Source organism: Aquarana catesbeiana, linkage group LG10 (genome assembly GCF_042186555.1).
Source record: "Aquarana catesbeiana isolate 2022-GZ linkage group LG10, ASM4218655v1, whole genome shotgun sequence".
Lineage (NCBI taxonomy): Eukaryota > Metazoa > Chordata > Amphibia > Anura > Ranidae > Aquarana > Aquarana catesbeiana.
In genome coordinates this window covers 248,786,489-248,804,825 of record NC_133333.1, presented here as the reverse complement: position 1 = coordinate 248,804,825, position 18,337 = coordinate 248,786,489, and the positions used below count along the sequence as shown (strand labels likewise).

Genomic DNA, 18,337 nt, shown 5'->3' with positions numbered 1-18,337 from the left:
CCAATTAAAAAAAAAAAAAACGAATTTCTTCCTCAGTTTAGGCCAATATGTATTCTTCTACCTCTTTTTGATTAAAAAAAAAATCGCAATAAGCGTATAGTAATTGGTTTGCACAAAATTTATCGAGTCTACAAAATAGGGGATAGATTTATGGCATTTTTATTATAATTTTTTTTTTTACTAGTAATGGCGGTGATCTGCGATTTTTTTTTTTTTTTTTTTTTTTTTTTTTTATCAGGACTGCGATATTGCGGCGGACATTTTGGACACTTGACACATTTTTGGGACCAGTGACATTTATACAGCGATCGGTGTTATAAAAATGCACTGATTACTGTATAAATTTCACTGGCAGGGAAGGGGTTAACACTAGGGGGGCGATCAAGGGGTTAAATGTGTTCTAACTAGGGGGGGGGGGGGGGGATGGGACTGACCAAGGGAGGAGAGCGATTGGTGTTCATACTTTGTATGAACACACAATCTGTCTCCTCTCCCCTGAGAGAACTGGGATCACACAGATCATCTCTCATGTACGATCGTGGGTGCCCAACGGTTCTCGCTCCTGCCAGGCACTTGCATCGGCAGTGAGCCGCGCACGCGCACCCCAGTGGTGAAAAGGCAAAGCGACGTAAGGTAACATCGTTTCGCCCAGGGGAGCCAACCTGGTCAGGAAGGGGTCACACAGCCACTCTCCCCCGTCCCACAATCCAGCGGTGTGATCACCCCAACCGTTTTCACAATGTGGCGCCGGCATCTTCACTACGGGCAGCTGGCTGTGACCACTTGCAGCTTCACAGCCGGTTGCCCGCTGCACTCTGTGACTGGTCCCGAAAGTCTTCTGGGACCTGTCAAAAGTCCCAGGAGAGTTCGGGAGGGAGGGAAGGAGAACTTCCAATCGCCTTTGGCAACCGAAACAGAAGTGATACCTGTCAAAATTTCACAACAGGAGTCGGGGAGGAGACCTTAAAGTGAAACTTCCCCTTTGGGGTAGAGCTCCGCTTTAAAATGTAGTCTTCATTCCAATACCCCCTAAGTACCCACCATGGATGCCAATCGGTGCCCATTAGCAATGCCTGCCAGTGCCTCCATATTGGTGTCGTCTGTGAGTGCCACCTCATCAGTGCCCATCAGTGAAGGAGAAAACTTACTTATTTTCAAAATTTGAAATTGACTGAGCATTGAATGTTGTGTGTGTGTTTTTTTTTTTTTTTTTTTTTACCTAAATGCAGAGAAAGTCGTTAAGATAAAAAAAAATCAGACTTTACCGCCACTTTTAAGACGATGTTTTGGTGGTGAAATCGCCTCTTCGCTCAGGTCCTGAGACTTCCACTTTCTAATCTCTCTCTCTCTCTCTCAGGTCATCACCCGCAGCTCCTACTGATGCCGGCAGCAGCAACAAGCGTCTCCAACAGACGCAGGCACAGGTGAACGAGGTGGGTATCACATGCAGCTTTTTTTATTTTGCCTGGGAAGAAACCACAAGAACAGACTAAGGGCCACTAAAGAACAGAATCTCGGCCAGTTGAACAGGAACCAGCCGAGATTGGAACGGTTGATGGGCAGGCTGAATGTACCAAGCTGATCGATCATCTTGGGTACAAGCAGCCTGCTGGATTCATTTGCAATTATCACAAGCGGCTGCTATAACCTCCAGCGGTGATCCCTGTCTTTTGCTGGTCCCCCTGTCAGCACTGTCTATGTTGATGGGGAAATCGTGTGAATTTCTTTCCTGCAACCACAGAATTCGCACAGTGTACGGCCGCACTTAGTTTAGTTCAGCAATGTAACTCTTCTCTTTGCTCTCTTCTGCACATCAGTGATCTCCAGAACAGTTAGTTCTGATGCCAGCAAGGGTTAAACTGACGTCCCAGTAAGTGCATATTTATTGGTTTGTATGACAGTTGTAGTGTTTACAAACTATGGGGATATATACTGAAATTTTACCCAACTATAGACACTATTCAGGTAATGACGATGATTTGTGACTGTGATAGTGTGACGGGCGATCTGGTGCTAACAGACACTGACTGGGAGGGTCACTGACTGACACTGATGTCCCTAATGACCATAATACAGTGATAATATTGTATACTGACACTGTACTAATGACACTGGCTGGGAAGGGCTTAACATCTAGGGGCATTCAAGGGGTTAATTGTGTATTTAAAGTGGTTGTATACCCCGCTTGGTCATTTTTACCTACAAGTAAGCCTATAATAAGGCCTATCTGTAAGTAAAAGGAATATCTAAACGTGCCCCGATTTAGGAGATATTCACCGTGCATGCAGCCGATAACTTCGCTGGCACATGCGCTCTGAAGGTCCAGCATACCTTGCCGGAGCTGAGGGCTCCTACAGTGACGTCACTGTGGCTCCAGCCAATCGCACAGCCAGAGCTTGCAAACCTGGAAGAAAGACTGGGGGGAACATGACCGCCCTCTCAGTGGTGACTTTACAGAGCTGGAGGGCTTCGTTCCAAGCTGAGCATTTCATAATGTGCTAGTATGCGAATGTGATGCATATATTTTTTTTTTTTTTTTTTTTAACTTCGGCGGTTTACAACCGCTTTAACCATGTGTAATGTGTGCTGCTTTTACTTACTAATCTGGCTGTGTTTTCTCCCTGTTTTTCAGGGAGAAGAAACAGCCAGATTGCTGTTCACTGTGTTTTTGTGAACTGAGAGTGTGATTGGACACATCTGATCAGCAGGTTTTAGCCGAAACCATTGACTGAAATCTGCTGCCAAACTTGTGCTGTGTCCAATCATAGCACGGTTTGGCAGGGGGCGTGCCCATATGCTCCCCCAAACCTGGAAAAAGGCTGATAACTTACATGTACGTGACTGTCTCCCGCCCGCAGTATATTTACTGTGATTGGATGGCAGGTGATTAACTAGACTAGAGTTTTTTAGATATCTAGAGATATAAGATAGATAGATCGATCCTCTATATTACAGATAGATATCTCTAATATAGAGTGTGTGTGTGTATATGTATGTATGTATGTATGTATATATATATTCTATTATTATCCTCTATCTCTAATTTAGATATATATTTAATTCTTCTCAATATAGATATTTTCTATATTAGATATATCTAATATAGAGAATGTATGTATATATATATATATATCTCTCTCTCTCTCTCTCTCTCTCTCTCTCTCTCTCTCTCTCTCTCTCTCTCTCTCTCTCTCTCTCTCTCTCTCTCTCTCTCTCTCTCTCCTCTCTCTCTCTCTCTCTCTCTCTCTCTCTCTCTCTCTATATCTATATATATATATATATATATATATATATATCTAATATAGAGAGAGAGAGAGATCTCTATATCTATCATGTGTAAATATGGATTTGTTTGCATCAGGCATGTCTGCGGTCTGCACTGACTTTAGTGTCTTGTTGAGGTGCGGCCAGCAGTTGTCTTTTCCAAGCCATCCCATTGCCACACGGCCAAAGAAAAAGGAGCCTGTGACTATAACAAAGTGTGGGCTCAGGGTTTTCCTGTAAGCGATGGTCGCTCGGTCTCCACCACCCATGGTACTTGCCTCACTAAATGCACCAATCAAATGCTGGAAAATCTAGTCCTGGCGTTATGATGTTACTGAAGAACCAGGTCTGTGTGTGATTTTTGTATTGTGGTCATTCGTGTTTTCTGGATGGCCATTTTAGGTCTATTAAAGCTTGAAGTCCAAATATAACCTTAATTGTGTATTTACGTTGGTCCAGCTTGGACCGATGTAAGAATGCGTTCCTCATACGTGAGGGACCGCTGTGGAAGCTGACGATCGCCACAATCTTCTGGGTCCTAATAAGCTTCCCTTCTGCATAGTGACCCTACGGGGCCGCTTGCTTCACACTGCCACCATTCACAGAACGCCTTGTATTTTTTTTCTTTTTAATACTTACAAGGCTTTCTATAAATTGGGACAAGGTGGAGATTGTGACGTCATTGTACAGGACCTGGAAGATTGCGGCGATCACTGTAGTAGTGCAAACTATTACAGCAATTGTCACCTTCTGCGGCGCTCCCACAGATATTACATATGCAGTACTGTGCAAACGTTTTTTTAGGCAGGTGTAAAGAAATGCTGTAAAGTAAGAATACTTTCAAAAATATATATTTTGGTTAATTTTTCAAAATGCAGAGTGAGCGAACAGCAGGAGAAAAATCTAAATCCAATTAATATTTGGTGTGGACCCCCCCTCCCCCCCCGATCTTCAAAACAGCATCAGTTCTTCTAGGTAGACTTTCACACAGTTATTGAAGGAACTCGGCAGGTAGGTTGTTCCAAACATCTATGGGAACTAAGCAGAGATTTTCTGTGGATGTCGGCTGCCTCAAATCCTTCTGTCTCTTCATGTAACTCCAGACAGACTCCATGATGAGATCAAGGCTCTGTGGGGGCCAAACCATCACTTCCAGGACTCCCTTGTTCTTTTTTACACTGAAGATAGTTCTTAAAGCGGAGGTCCACCTAAAAAAAAAAAAATATTAAAAGCCAGCAGCTGCAGTATTTGTAGCTGCTGGCTTTTAATATTTTTTTTTTAATATATGAACACTTACCTGTCCAGGGAGCCCGCGGTGTCGGCAGCCGAAGCCGATCTGTCCGTTGGCTCTTGGCTGCAGCCACTGCCATCCCCGGTAAGGGAATCAGGAAGTGAAGTCGTGCAGCTTCACTTCCTGGTTCCCTACTGCGCGAGTCGCGCTGCGCGTCCTCACGGGTCCCTGTTGTGTTCTGGGACCTGTGTGTCTCCCAGAATACAGCGGGGGGAGGACAGAGTAGGCGCTGGAAGTGGCGTAGGTCACCGTGATCACTGTGGTGATCTATGCCAGGAAGTGAGAGCAAATGCCTGTATTAGACAGATATCTGCTCCCTCCTCCCCCCTGAAAGGTGCCAAATGTGACACCGGAGGTGGGGAGGATTCCAAAAAGTGGAAGTTCCATTTTTGGGTGGAACTCTGCTTTAATGACATTGGCTGTATGTTTGGGGGGGTTGTTCTGCAGCAGAAAAAATTTAGGGCAAATCGCACGCCTCCCTGGTGGTATGGCATGATGGAGAAGGAGTAGTATAAGTCCTATTGCTTAATGTCTAATGCCTAGGACTTTTTCACAGTACTGTATAAATACTTACATTGGTCCATGTCGGATCAGTGTAACTATGCAATAAAGATCATACGTGGGCTTAAGCTTTTTCATGTTTTTTTCTTTTTTTTTCTTTTAAGGTTGTGGATATTATGCGAGTCAATGTGGACAAAGTCCTGGAGAGGGACCAAAAGCTGACTGACTTGGATGATCGTGCAGATGCACTTCAAGCTGGAGCCTCACAGTTTGAGACCAGCGCAGCTCGACTTAAGCGAAAGTACTGGTGGAAAAACTGCAAGGTGAGTAGACTCATCCAACTAGTATGTATTACATTGTCCAGCCTTGTTTTTTTTTGTTTTTTTTGCTGTCACAACCCCCTCCCCCTTTCAAATTTACTTTTTAGAGTTTCAAAATGACCAATTAAAAGTTTATTTATTGGTTAGAAGAATAGAAATAGGAAAAGATAATCAGCAATAAAATAGCTGGGGAGAATGGGAAGAAAGGGTAAATTAGGCATTAATAAGATGGTACCAGGAGACACCATCTCTCTCCCTTTTTTTTTTTTTTTTTTTTTTTTTAAATAAATAAGTTGCTTAACCTGGAGCTCCATCCAAAAGATGGGCCGGAAATTTGCGCCCCTTCCCCGCAGTTGGCCCATTCACAATGCGCCACGTGCTTCACTCATGCACAGTAGGAAACCGGCTGTGAAGCCGCAAGGCTTCACTGCCTGTTTCCCTTGGTCAGGATGGCGGCGCCAGCACGCGATACTTGATCAATAAATCAGCTCAGGTGAGGACACTGCTGGGTTCCTGGACAGGTAAAAGCCCTAATATTAAAAGTCAGCAGCTACGGTATTTGTAGCAGGAACCAAAAGACAAAAAAAGCAGCGCTCTATGGGTAGGAGCCAAAACAAATATATATATATTATAATATATTTGTTTTCGCTCCTACCCATAGAGTGCTGCTTTTTTGTCTTTTGAGTCCTGCTCCCTATTTCTCCAGTGGTTGGCAGCTGCACTGGGTATCGTTTTTTTTTTTTTTTTTTTTTTTTTTAATTTTTTTTTTTTTACAGTATTTGTAGCTGCTGACTTTTTTTTACTCTTTTTTTTTTTTTTTTTTCTTATTTATTTATTTATTTATTTTTTGGTCGGGGGGGGGGTGCCTCAAGCTCCTTTTTTAAGGCTCAGTTCACACTGCTGGGACATGGGATCCTCCTTGTGAGACCCCAAGTTGCATAACATGTTGGATTCAATGTTTCCCTATGAGAGCCGTCTTAACTGATACTACACAATTCACTCTGAACACAGTTTACTCTGAAAGGCTCCTAAATGGCATCCAAATCTGATCAGGTCAGTAGGAAGTCGCAGGCAAATTTGTACGAGTTTGCCGTTGCAGCAGTCTGAACTGAGCCTTGTATGAGGAAATATGAAACGGGGTAGCCACCAAAGTAACATTGTTATTTTTTAAAAAAACACTCTTGAAAAGCGTAACAGAGAAATACAAACACCTGCATCAGGCCGTCTTTATCGGCAGCAGCTATTACATGCCGGCTGTCAGTTTGACAGCCTGAAATTGCTGGCAAGTGTTTGTTAGGAGGGAGGGAACCGGCAGCGAGACAGGAGGACAGGGTGCACTACACATGTTCCTTGTATACTTCAATTACCTTTTTATGGGCATTTGTACTAATGTTCAAAACTGGTTAAAAACAAACTATTTGCTGAGGGGGCGGCACTCCTCGCTCACAAATACCTCACTCCTGCTTCTGTGTCTCCAGCTCCTATTTTTCTTTTTTATTCTTTTGTCAACTAGGCGGGTTGATTGGTTTCAATACTTTGAGTCAGCCGTACATTGGGTAAGTTGCTAAAAAGTCAAAAGTTCTGACAGTGACGAGCATTTTCGGGGCAAGTGGTGACATCCATGTTGCTCTGACTACTTTTTTTTTTTTTTAAGCAGTCTTTCTTTGTAATATTTTTCAGCAGTAAGTGCTGGGAAAAAAAAAATTTTTATATCTATATCCCTTTTTAACTTTTTTACAAATTGTATCTGAAATATGTCTAAATCGTAATCCTATGGTCATGGGAGATGCTGTCTGCAAATTTTGAATAAATGTCACTTACCCACCCACTGGTTATAAGATCCTGTGGCCACAGCTTGTGAAGGCTGTTGGGAACCTTGGTGGAATATGGATATTTTGTACAGTGATGTTTCTTCTTCTCTTCATTTTGTAGATGTGGGCAATACTGATAGCAGTCGTTGCGGTGATCATCATCATTATTATCGGTGAGTAGTTCTACCTACCCATAGTCGCCACCCTGGCAGTCTAGCATACACTTTAACCACTTAAAGGTCTGCCCCATAGCAGTTTTACTGCTACAGGGTGGCACCTCTGCGCCAGATCACTTGTGTATATATACGTGATCCGGGTAGATGCGTGCTGCCGGCGGCTCGCTCCTGCTGTGATCATACCCAGGGGGAGCCCAGTGGGTGGGTACTGTGGATTCGATGTCCGCTGGCACCTGTTGATCATTCAGCACAGAAGCAGAACGGTGGTCTGCCTATGTAAACAAGGCAGATCGCTCTTCTGAGAGGGAAGGCATGGATCTTGTGCTCCTGCAGAGTAGGGACATGTATCTATGCCTTCCCCTAGTCCAAAGTTAACAAAGGACGCAAATGCAGTGCTTTTGCCTGCACCGGATCGCACGGTACAAAACAGCTATGTGATCCAGTTCAGTGTGGCTCCAAAAAAGGTGCAGGCACTGGTGTGATGTGGTGCAATTTGAGCCTATTCAAAATTTAATATTTCTTTCCCTGTCTTTTTTTCTTTTTCATGTTGATTTACTAAGGCTGTGGTTGATGCTTAAATTGGTTAGAAGAAGTCAGAAGGTGCATTCTATGCATTAAAATAAAAAGCCTTCTGTGTGCAGCAGCCCCCTTTAAAGTGGTTGTAAACCCTTACAGACCACTTTTACCTACAGGTAAGCCTAGATTAAGGCTTACCTGTAGGTGCAAGAAATATCTCCTAAACCTACATGGTTTAAGAGATATTTCCAAAAGACAGGCACCGATGTCTGTCTATGGTGCATGCGCCGTAGACAACGGCGCGCATTGAGCTTGCCATCATCATGCCGTTAGTGGCAGCACCAGCGCTCATGCATGGGAGTGACGTCATCGCGGCTCCGGCCAATCACAGCGCCGGAGCCGCGATACCCGGAAAGAAGATGGACGCTTCGTAGGAGAAGGGACAGCTGTGACCTCGCAGGCTCCCTTGTCAGGTAAGTGACACATAATGGGCTACTGTGCGATGCAAAGTAGCCCATTTATGCTTTACCTTTGCAGGGAAACAAAGAGGAAGTAAACTCATCAGGGTTTACTTCCTCTTTAATACTTACCTGAGCCCCATCTCGATCCAGCGATGTCCACGAGTGCCTCTGCCATCCGGGACGCTCCCTCCTGATTGGCTGAGACATGGCAGCGGGTGCCAACTATGTCAGTTAGCCAATGAGGAGAGAGAGAGAGGGGACGGGACCAAACAGCGGCTCTGTGTCTGAATGGATACATGGAGCTGCGGCTCGGGTGCCCCCATAGCAAGCTGCTTGCTGTGGGGGCACTCATCAGGAGGGAGGAGCACCGAAGAGGGACCCGAGGAAGTGCAAAACAAATTCACAGACCAGATAAGTATAACATGTTTGTTATTTTTATAGGGAAAAAAAAAAAACAGACTTCACAAAGTCACTTTAAATATTCGGGGAGGAATTTACCAAGTCCAAGTGGGTAATAACTGATGGGGATTAAAATAGATGTCTGGGCCAAATAAAAAATGGCTGAGATATATAGATATATATAGTGGTTTACCGGGATTATGGCTGAAGATATCAGCCTTAACCCTGGTGTGTGTAAAATATATATAATAATTTTTTTATTTAGTTATATCTTTTTGTGTGTATGTGTGTGTGTATATATATATATTACAAACAAGTTAGGGACTATAGGTTTGTTCTTAAGTTGAATCTGTTTGTAAGTCGGAACAGGTACATTTTTTAAGTGTAGCTCCAGCCAAAAAAAACTATTTTTAAGCTTTTTGGATAGCATAGGGAAGGGTTAACACCCCTGTAACATTTGTTTTGCTGTCTGTGCCCCTGTTCAGAAGATTTCACCTCACTTTCTGTCCCAATGACAATTGGATTTTGAAAATTTTGGGTTGTTGTGGAAACAAGCCTTGGTGATAAAGCATCAGTGGAGGTACCTTTTCCCCAAAATAGCTCTTACAGGAGAGAATTTCCCTTCCTAGGGGTAGATTTCCTCTTACTTCCTGTTGTCTGCCTCCGTTTGTAAGTAGGAGTCGTTTGTAAGTCGGATGTTTGTAACTAGGGGACCCCCTGTATGTGTATATATTTATTACACACAATCTTTTTATATTTTTTCAGCCTGTGGCTGGCTACCTTTCTCTTGAAAGCGATCCAAGTGGCTCATTAGCCACTGGATCGCTTACAAAGAAAAAATATATATATAAAGTCCGATAGCAATCAATTCTCATTATAGAAGTCCTTCATGACCATTCATATACAGCCACAAATGACAGTTCAATTGGATAATGAGTATCCCAGTGAAAGGGTGCTCATATGAAGGCCGACCCCTCATAAAATCACACCTCTTAACAAAGGTTGTTAAAATCAAATCAAGAGATCTCATTCGCTTTCTAAGCTTCCACAAGGCCCCCTAGTTAAAAAGAGGGAGGGGTATCATCCGCATCCATCCTCAATGACTCCACCTATCTGTGGGCGAGGACCGTGGCCGTGTCTGCTTGTTTTGTGTTTCGCTGGTTTATGATTGTGTAAGTGCAATATATGCTTGTAAGAAAACTAGATTTTGGCATACTACTCTGACACACTGGTGAGGCTGGATGCGATTGATACCCCCTCCCTCCTTTTAACAACGGGGTCTTGTGGAAACTTGGAAAGCGAATGAGATCTCTATAATTTGAGATAAAAAATCTCTGGTAAGGGGCGTGATTTTATGTGGGGACGGCCTTCATATGAGCACCTCATCCTGTTCCTCTTTGCACGAAGGAGCAGATACTGGTCCTGCTGATTGGTTAAGGACCTTCTACGGCCCTGTCCAGCTCTCCTAGAGTAACTGCCTGTCTCCTGGAATCTCCTCCATGCTCTTGAGACTGTGCTGATGTGCCACCCTGGGGGAGTTGGACTGCCTGTTTTAAACGCTATAGGGACCCGTAGTGATACTGACCTTAGCCAAATGCAAAACTAGTGGAAAAACAGTCAGAGAAGATGAGATGGGGAAAGAAAATGTCAGTGGCCTCCACCTGTAAAACCATTCCTGTTTTGGAGGTCGTCTCATTGTTGCACATCTAGTGCACCTGTTAATCAGTTTCAGCTGCTTTGGTGATAATGAAATTAACAACCCTCTCTGCTACTTACCTGACCAGATCAATATCCCAGGAGTTTCATTGACATGATGCTATACTCTGATTAAAAAGGGTCCCTTTAATTTTTTTTGAGCAGTGTATACAGTTTTTTTTTATATTACTGTTGGATGTAGATTTGTTGTTTATAAGGTATTTTTTGATCACTTAGAGAAGCGTAACGTGTCACTTTTAGATTTACTTTTTTCTGAGTCTTGTATTCGGACCCACTGGGTTGCAGCTCTCACATTTGTCATTTTCACTTAGATTTTTTTTTTTTTTATGTTTTTATTTAGAAATCTTTGCACATTGGTTTAAAAGTGGAATAAGCGCAGGATTTCAATGTATTTTTTTCAATGTCAGGTTTTCTTTTGGTGTTTTTTTTTTTTTTTTTTTCTTTTTCCTTTTTAATATGCCCTGACCTCTCTCCTGTTTGTATTTCAGTGTGGAGCGTGTCCACCTAAGGCCCCAGGAATCGGAGGAAAGAAGCTGAAGTCTGTAAAATGAGCTGCATTTCCTGATCTCATCAAATCTGCTGTTTTCAATAGTTTATATATTCTCAGATCACTATGACTCCTTGTTATATTAGGCTCCGTTCACACCCCAGCGTACTGGCATCGTGGCAAAACACGGGACGCGTCTGCAATGCCATTATATTTTTTATTTTGTTTTTTTAATAGCACCGGCATTTTTGCAGCGATTGAACGACAAAACACACTAATCACGGCAAAAAATCGCAATTTTCAAAGGCTCCTGGCTCTGTGCCAAGATTTGGTGCATGAGCTTTTTTTTTTTTGGAATAGAGGGAGGCCCATTCAAATAGTGCCGCTCTAAAAAACGTGCTCCAAAAAAAAAACACTGTGCAGCAGCTTTCGCCGCACTACGCTTAGTTGTGAATGGAGCCTTAGAGTTTAGTATTATTATTATTATTTTTTTTTTTTTTGGTTCGTTCAGTTAAGTGCCTTCACTGGGATTTTGAACATTCTGGGGGACGTTTATCAAACAATTAGCAATGCAGTTAGTCGTAAATCAGGCTGCGTCTTCAGCAAAGTGTCTGACAGGTTTAAAGTGTATTTCTACTTTTGCAGGCAAATTTGGAGAACATCTTCTTCTTTTAAGATGTAGCCTTCTTTTCTTAGATGCTCTATTCTGGATTCTCCAGCACTGTAAAATCCTACTAGTTCTCTTTGTTTAAGGGTGGGGGGGGGCTGGGAATCTGTGTTTGCTATAATGACCCTGTCTGTACTGTTCAGGCAGGTCTTCATTGTCTCCTGTAACTAGCTTTGAACATGGTCTCTCCTAACAAAGGGTTAAAGGTTGCAGGGATCTCCAAACTACGGCCCTCCCGCTGTTGCAGAACTACACATCCCATGAGGCATTGTAAAAAAAACTTTGACATGACAAGGCATGATGGGAATTGTAGTTCCTGAACAACTGGAGGGGCCATAGTTTGGAGACCCCCTGGTTTAGAGGCTAGGCTTCTGGCATCATTTTTTTGTAGATATGTTGCATAAATGAGGACACATAACATAGTGGGGTTTTTTTTTTTCTCAAACTTGACTCAAAAAGTGGAAATGCGCTATAAAGACAGATTTATTACTGAAGATAACAGATTTTGCAGTCTGTTTTTTAGTTTGTGCGATGCGGGAAGCAGCGTGACTCCAGTGCCGGTTCCCTGCATCGCATTTCACTCGCAGGCAGTTCACATTGCCCTCTGCGAACTGCTGCGGGTGTCAATGTAAAGTTAATGATACCCCCAAATCGGATTGTAGTGCAAATTGTGAAATTGAACAGGAATCGGATCGCATGGGTGTTTACAAATCCAGTGTGGACCAAAAAAAAAAGGGTCCTGCACCATTTCAGCCCGAATGCGATGCGAATTCAGCCTATACAAACTGTATGGCTGAATTTGCGTCGCACAGACATCGCATGTGATCTGCACAAGTGTTAACCTGAGCCTAAACGGACACACGTCGAGTGGTCAGGGTCAGGTTTCATTCACTGGCCAGTGCGAATTTTAGAGCAACCAAAGAGAGAATTTACGACTCGGGTGTATCCTTGTAATAAATTTGTTTCACAATGCATCTCACTGCACCTGTTTTGCATTGCTTTTCCTTAGGATAGAATTGATAAATGCCCCCCCTCATTGTATTTGTACAGCTTGCACTGTTTGCACTGTCAGTTGTCTCTATTACTACCGGCTGTTCTTTGTTCAGGGCTGTAACCTCCTTTATACTCCTGATGTTTGTTTTTTCACTGTACTAAAGCCTGGCTGTATACTAATTTTTTTTTTATTTCTTTTTTGTTAAGGCTGAGGTTGGGTTCACATATGTGAATTGGATGCGGGTTTCCCCGCATCTAATTTGCATGACAAGTGAGTGTGATCAACTTTCAAGGGAGCCAGTTCACACCGGTCCAGGGGCGGCCACGGTCCGGATTGCAGAAGGGTCCTGTGCGTCTTTGGGTCTGGTTCAGGTGCAAGTTCAGGCAAAAATTTGGGACCGGAAGCGGTGAACAGACACACACCAGACCCCAGGCTCGAACCGCCTCCGTGATATCTATGTTCTCACCTTAAAGCTTGGACCTATATACAAGTCAACTGTGCATAACACCTTTTCTTGAGGGTAACAAATGAGCTTTGAGGTCTCTTCACAAATGTTATTTTATCATCCACCACTCCAGAAAATAAAGGTGTGTTCTCCCTTTAAGAAGCAGGCAGTCCCACCTTGCAGCTGCAAATATACTCAAAGCAGACCACCATAGTGCAGTATTTTCAATCCACAAAAAGCTTTACCAAAAAGCTGCACTCGCATAAGTCATCATAGCATTCAGATATGGTATCGCTATTGTAAAATTCAAACTCTGTGCCGCACTTCCAGTGTGCCGGTAATGATATCGCCCATCTCTGTCCCAACGCGTTGCGTCTTCTATCACTTGACTTCATCAAGGGAACACGTGACTTCATCTGATTGGATGCAGACTCTGGCCAACAATTTTTCTACCTGGCTGCTTCAATTTTTCAGTGAAGCTGCTTACAGCCACCCACTGGGCAAATTTTCTCCAGTGTATTCGCACATTGTATGACCAGCCAAAGTTTCTTAGTATTTTCCTCTCCGAAAATTTTGTAGCATTTTTTTAAAACTTTAATTTTGACCAGCATTTTTACCCACACTGAGCTGTAAGCTCACTTAAAGGGGTCATCTACTGTCAGACTAACTTAAATTTAAAAGGGGTTTTGGGAGGCGAGTCCTCCTTCCCCTTTTTTTTTTTGTAGTGGGGTTTTACCTGAAGAGTAGGAGTCTTGGGTAGTACCTAATTTAAAGCCGATCTCTGAACAGAATTGTTAAAGCCACTTTAGAAATATTATTTTCTACCTTAACCCCTTCCGGTCCTTTAAGAGTTCCAAAAGCCGGGAGGCGGGCAAACGGGTCATGTGACCGCCGTGGTTGGCTTTCAAAGCGGTCACATGATCGGAAAGCTCCTGATCGCACGTATGCATCGGGAGCTTACCGGTCCCTGCTGGCAGCGTGCTGTGAGCATGGTAAGTTTACACAGGGCCTCATATATGTGGCCACTTGGCATTAGGCCCACCCACCAGGAGGTCGCATATATGTGTACTGTCGGCGCCAAAGGGTTGAAGCTCAATTCCAGGAATTCAGCCACTTTGTAAAAGGTGAAGGCACAGTGGGACAGATGACCACAATGATAGGAAGTGGTGGGACATTTCCAATAGGGGCAGGTGACCGCAAAATGCTGATTGAGGCTCCAGACTTCCTTTACCTTAATAAAGGAAAAGATGTTTTTCTTATGTCCCATTTAGACAAGTTTACCCTCCCTTCTGAATCTGGTAAAAACCTGGCCACTGGGATGGATAGTAAGGGGAATGTCCGCAACAATTTCGGGGCAACAGTGAAATCTATTCAATAAACAATGCACCCCACATCATAGTCTTCACAGCTTGCAAGGGGGTGCCCTGCCTACGGAGATGCCATGCAATGCATATGGAAAGTTGGTCGGCACACCAGAAATTTGAAACCTACATTTATTTTTTGAGGTAATACATGCAAAAGTTTAAGTGCAAAAAAACATGTCTGTCAATGTGAGAAAGAGGTCCTCCAGGTCTCCAAATGTTGATGGAACTGCTTTTTCATAATTGAGCTTTTGCATTTTTATTACCTTTTTATATTGAGGTTTTAGTCTTGGTGTGCTGGTTATCTTCCCAAAAACACTGAAAACCTTTTAGAGGTTTTTACCTTTGCCCAAAACACTAATAAAAGTGAAACATTTGTCTGAAGTTCAACTTTATTTCCGCAGGCTACGTTCACATTGGTGGTGGATGCAGGAGAGTAGTATCCAGTGCCCCCGTTAGTTTGTGGCTGGCATTTGCTGGATTTCCTTCTGTTGAGAACCCATTGAAGTGAATTGCTCAGTGCACCACAACATTGAATACAGTGGGGCTGATTTACTAAAACTGGAGGGTGCAAAATCTGGTGCAGCTCTGCATAGAAACCAATCGGCTTTTAGGTTTTTTTTTACCATGCTTAAAGAGGAGCTCCAGGCTACTGCAGAAAAAAAATAAATCCGCAGATACAAATACTGTAGCTGCTGACTTTTAATATTGGGACACTTACCTGTCCTGGAATCCGGGAGTGTCTTCACCCCAGCCAAATTTTCCTATTGGCTCTCGGGTGATGCCACCGTCATTGCTTGTAAGGCCTTCAGATGGTTCCTTAGTGTGCATGGCGCGAACCGCGCTGTGTGAATGGCCATTGGTGGGGAAAGGAGGAGGGCGGCGGGATCGCCTGGAAGTTGGAGCGGGTACATGTCAAAACCAGGTAGGTGCCAAATGTGGCACCGGGGGGGGGGGGCAAATAAGCAGTGCTTCCCCTTTTGGGTGGAGCTCCGCTTTAATTGAAGAAGCTGAAGTTAGAAGCTGATTGGCTACCATGCACAGCTGCACCAGATTTTGCACTCTCCAGTTTTAGTAAAGCATGACATAATGCTACCCAACTTACAATGAAGTGTACCTCCTGACCAGGGATGGCAAAGAAAGCCTTCAAAACTTTTGTCATCGTTCACATCTATTATATCCTATTAAAGTTACTTCGTATGAGACAGCTGCTCCTGAATATGAGGAAGTGCCTGTGATATTTTTTTTCTTTCTTGTGGTAATAAGCATATTTTTCACAATATTTTTATATCTTGCCGATCCCTTAATGCTTTTAGATTGTCTTTTCTCACATATTGATGCTTTTTGGGGGTTTATATGGGCATTTACAACACTCTCCGTTTTTTTAATTGTCTTAAGGGCTATCACCAAAGTGCTTTAGTGTCCAATTACAGTATCTACGTATATCCCTCACAAAGAAGCGTCTCCCAAGTGCCTCTCTACCTGTTTGGAAATAAAAAGGAAAGCTATCTTGTGGGCCAATCCATTGAGGAGTACCCGTTCCTCCTTGTACCACAGTTCTGGGGAAACCCGATGAGTGTAGAATTAGGTCTCATTCTTATGGAATAGTCTGTATGTTTAGGTTGGGCGCCAACATGGATTACCTTTTTGTTGTGTTTAAGGGACCCTATTACACGATCGGTCTGATCGGCTGTACCTGTCTGTTTTTCAGGCGGACCTGATTGGACCCTCCGTTCTCCTCCTGTGGAGGTACCCGTTTACACCCGCCTACCTCCGATCTGCTGAAAAACCGGAAAAGGGGTCTGTTCCCCCTCCGTCTGGGCGGATCGGAGGGCAGTCAGGTGTAAAAGGACAGCCGGTCCATTTTACATCCAACCACCCATAGAGCGGACATGGACAGAGCCCACTCTGCATGCGCGGACACGGAGCTCTCATCCACTCGCTCCGCTCAGATTAGAAAAGCAGAGTCCGCCTCATGTGAAAGGGGCCCAAGTGGCGGGTACTCCTTTTGGGTCTTGATGTCTTAATTTGTAAGCTACAGTTTTAGCTTCAGCTGAATGAGAAAATTTCATGTTGAGTGCTGCCATAGCGAAATTCCCTGGCTGTTGCCCCTTTTGCTTTTTATATATAGCGAGTCGCCTGGAACTAACCCCTTCACGCTAACAGTATGCAAATATGCTGCTTCTCGGTGGGTGGGGTTTAACGGCGAGCGGCCACATATTTGCATACTTGATTGTAAATGCAGCTGTGCTGACACCGTGCTCCCGATAGTTACCGGTGAGCTCCCGATTTCTACTTGCGATCGGGAGCGTTCCGTTCATGTGACCGATGTGACAGCCAATCACGGCGCTCACATGATCATAAACCCCGCCTCCCCAGCATCTGAAACCCCTTAAAGCAGTGGTCATCAACTCCTGTCCTCAGTAACCGGCCTAGTCCCCCACTAACAGGCCAGGTTTGCAAGATAACTGAAATACGCTCTCATTTGCTGCTCAGTGATTGCAGTATTCAAGTCTGCATCTCCCCCAAGGTTAGTGGGCCCTGAGCACAGGAGTTGATGACCACTGCCTTAAAGGGCCAGGAGGTGCCAGCGCAAAGGAGGTTAAGTTCGGTTTTAGTGAACTTGAGACTTCCCAATATACATCATTTCAGATCTGCGACTTGCTTAGTTAGTGGTTTGTAAAGGTTAAAAAAAAAAAAAAAAGTCGTCTACTACACACCTCACAGTGCAAGGCCATTTTGTATCGAATAGCGTGCCTGTTATTGCTTCCCTAAAAAGTGCCTGGATGTCTATTGAATTTGTAAATGTGTATTACAATGTTCTTGTAAATGTCTGTCTGCCAAACTCTCTCAACGCGTGACAGTCTCTGCCAAAGGTGCCTGGTGCCAAGATGTGCCTGCAAATGATGCAATTTGCAAATTTGCCAAATGATGGGGATATAGGGTGGGGGAGGGGGATTTTAAGCCAATGTTACAGCAAGATGTTTGATTTCAATAAATATGTTTAACTTAACAAGTGTCTGTTCTGTTCTGTTCTGTTGAACTTTTTTTGCAACCACTGGAATGCCAGATTACCTTCATATTAGTCCAGATACAGGACACAGGCTTGATGTTCATATACCCTGGGTTATATTATGATACGGTATGATACCTTCAGATGATTGGACACCGGCAAAGATTTTGAGGACACACCCCCTGGTTACCCCCTGTATAACCCTACCCCAGAGTCCTCCGATTTATTTCATTTTTTTTGCTATTGTCTCAAGATGACCTTGCAAGAGAAATGACTTGGCTTAAAGCAGGGGTCTACTCCAATTGTTCAGGAACTACAATCCCCATCATGCCTAGTCATGTCGGTGAATGCCAGAGTTTTACAATGCCTCATGGGATGTTTAGTTCTACAACAGCTGGAGGGCCGTATACTTAACCTCTTCAGATCCGCGCTATTGCCAAATGACGGCAACAGCGCAGACCTACATTGCCAAGACTACGTCTATTGATCACAGATCAGAGTAGGGGGTCGGTCCCGACCCCTTACCACATGATCAGCTGTCAGCCAATGACAGCTGATCATGCGATGTAAACCGAGCCAGTAAAAAACCCGATCACCGGCGGCCGTGAGAGGGACATCAGTCCCGATCACGGCGATCATCTGCCCCCTGCCAGTGACACAGCAATAGGCAGCAGTGCCGCCTACCAGTGCCCACCAGCGTCACCCATCAGTGCCATCTATCAGTGCCCACAGTGCCACCCATCAGCGCCCACATCAGTGCAACAGTGCTGCACATCAGTGCCACCTATCAGTGCCATCCATCAGTGCCGGCCATCAGTACCGCCTTATCTGTCCCTATCAGTGCTGCCTTAACTGTGCCTATCAGTGCCGCCTCATCAGCGCATATCAATGAAGGAGAAAAATTACCTGTTTGCA

General features: G+C 44.0%; 1 protein-coding gene across 1 annotated transcript in view; it reads left to right on the top strand.

Moving 5' to 3' along the window:
* The window catches only part of VAMP3 (vesicle associated membrane protein 3), a 67,975-nt gene extending 50,757 nt beyond the window's left edge, over positions 1–17,218 (top strand). The window contains exons 2-5 of the mRNA XM_073603608.1: positions 1,358–1,433; positions 5,221–5,379; positions 7,309–7,360; positions 10,944–17,218. Coding sequence (XP_073459709.1) covers positions 1,358–1,433; positions 5,221–5,379; positions 7,309–7,360; positions 10,944–10,963 — 307 coding nt within the window. The 3' untranslated portion in view covers positions 10,964–17,218. The remainder of the gene's footprint in view (positions 1–1,357; positions 1,434–5,220; positions 5,380–7,308; positions 7,361–10,943) is intronic.
* The last annotated feature ends 1,119 nt before the right edge of the window (positions 17,219–18,337 follow it).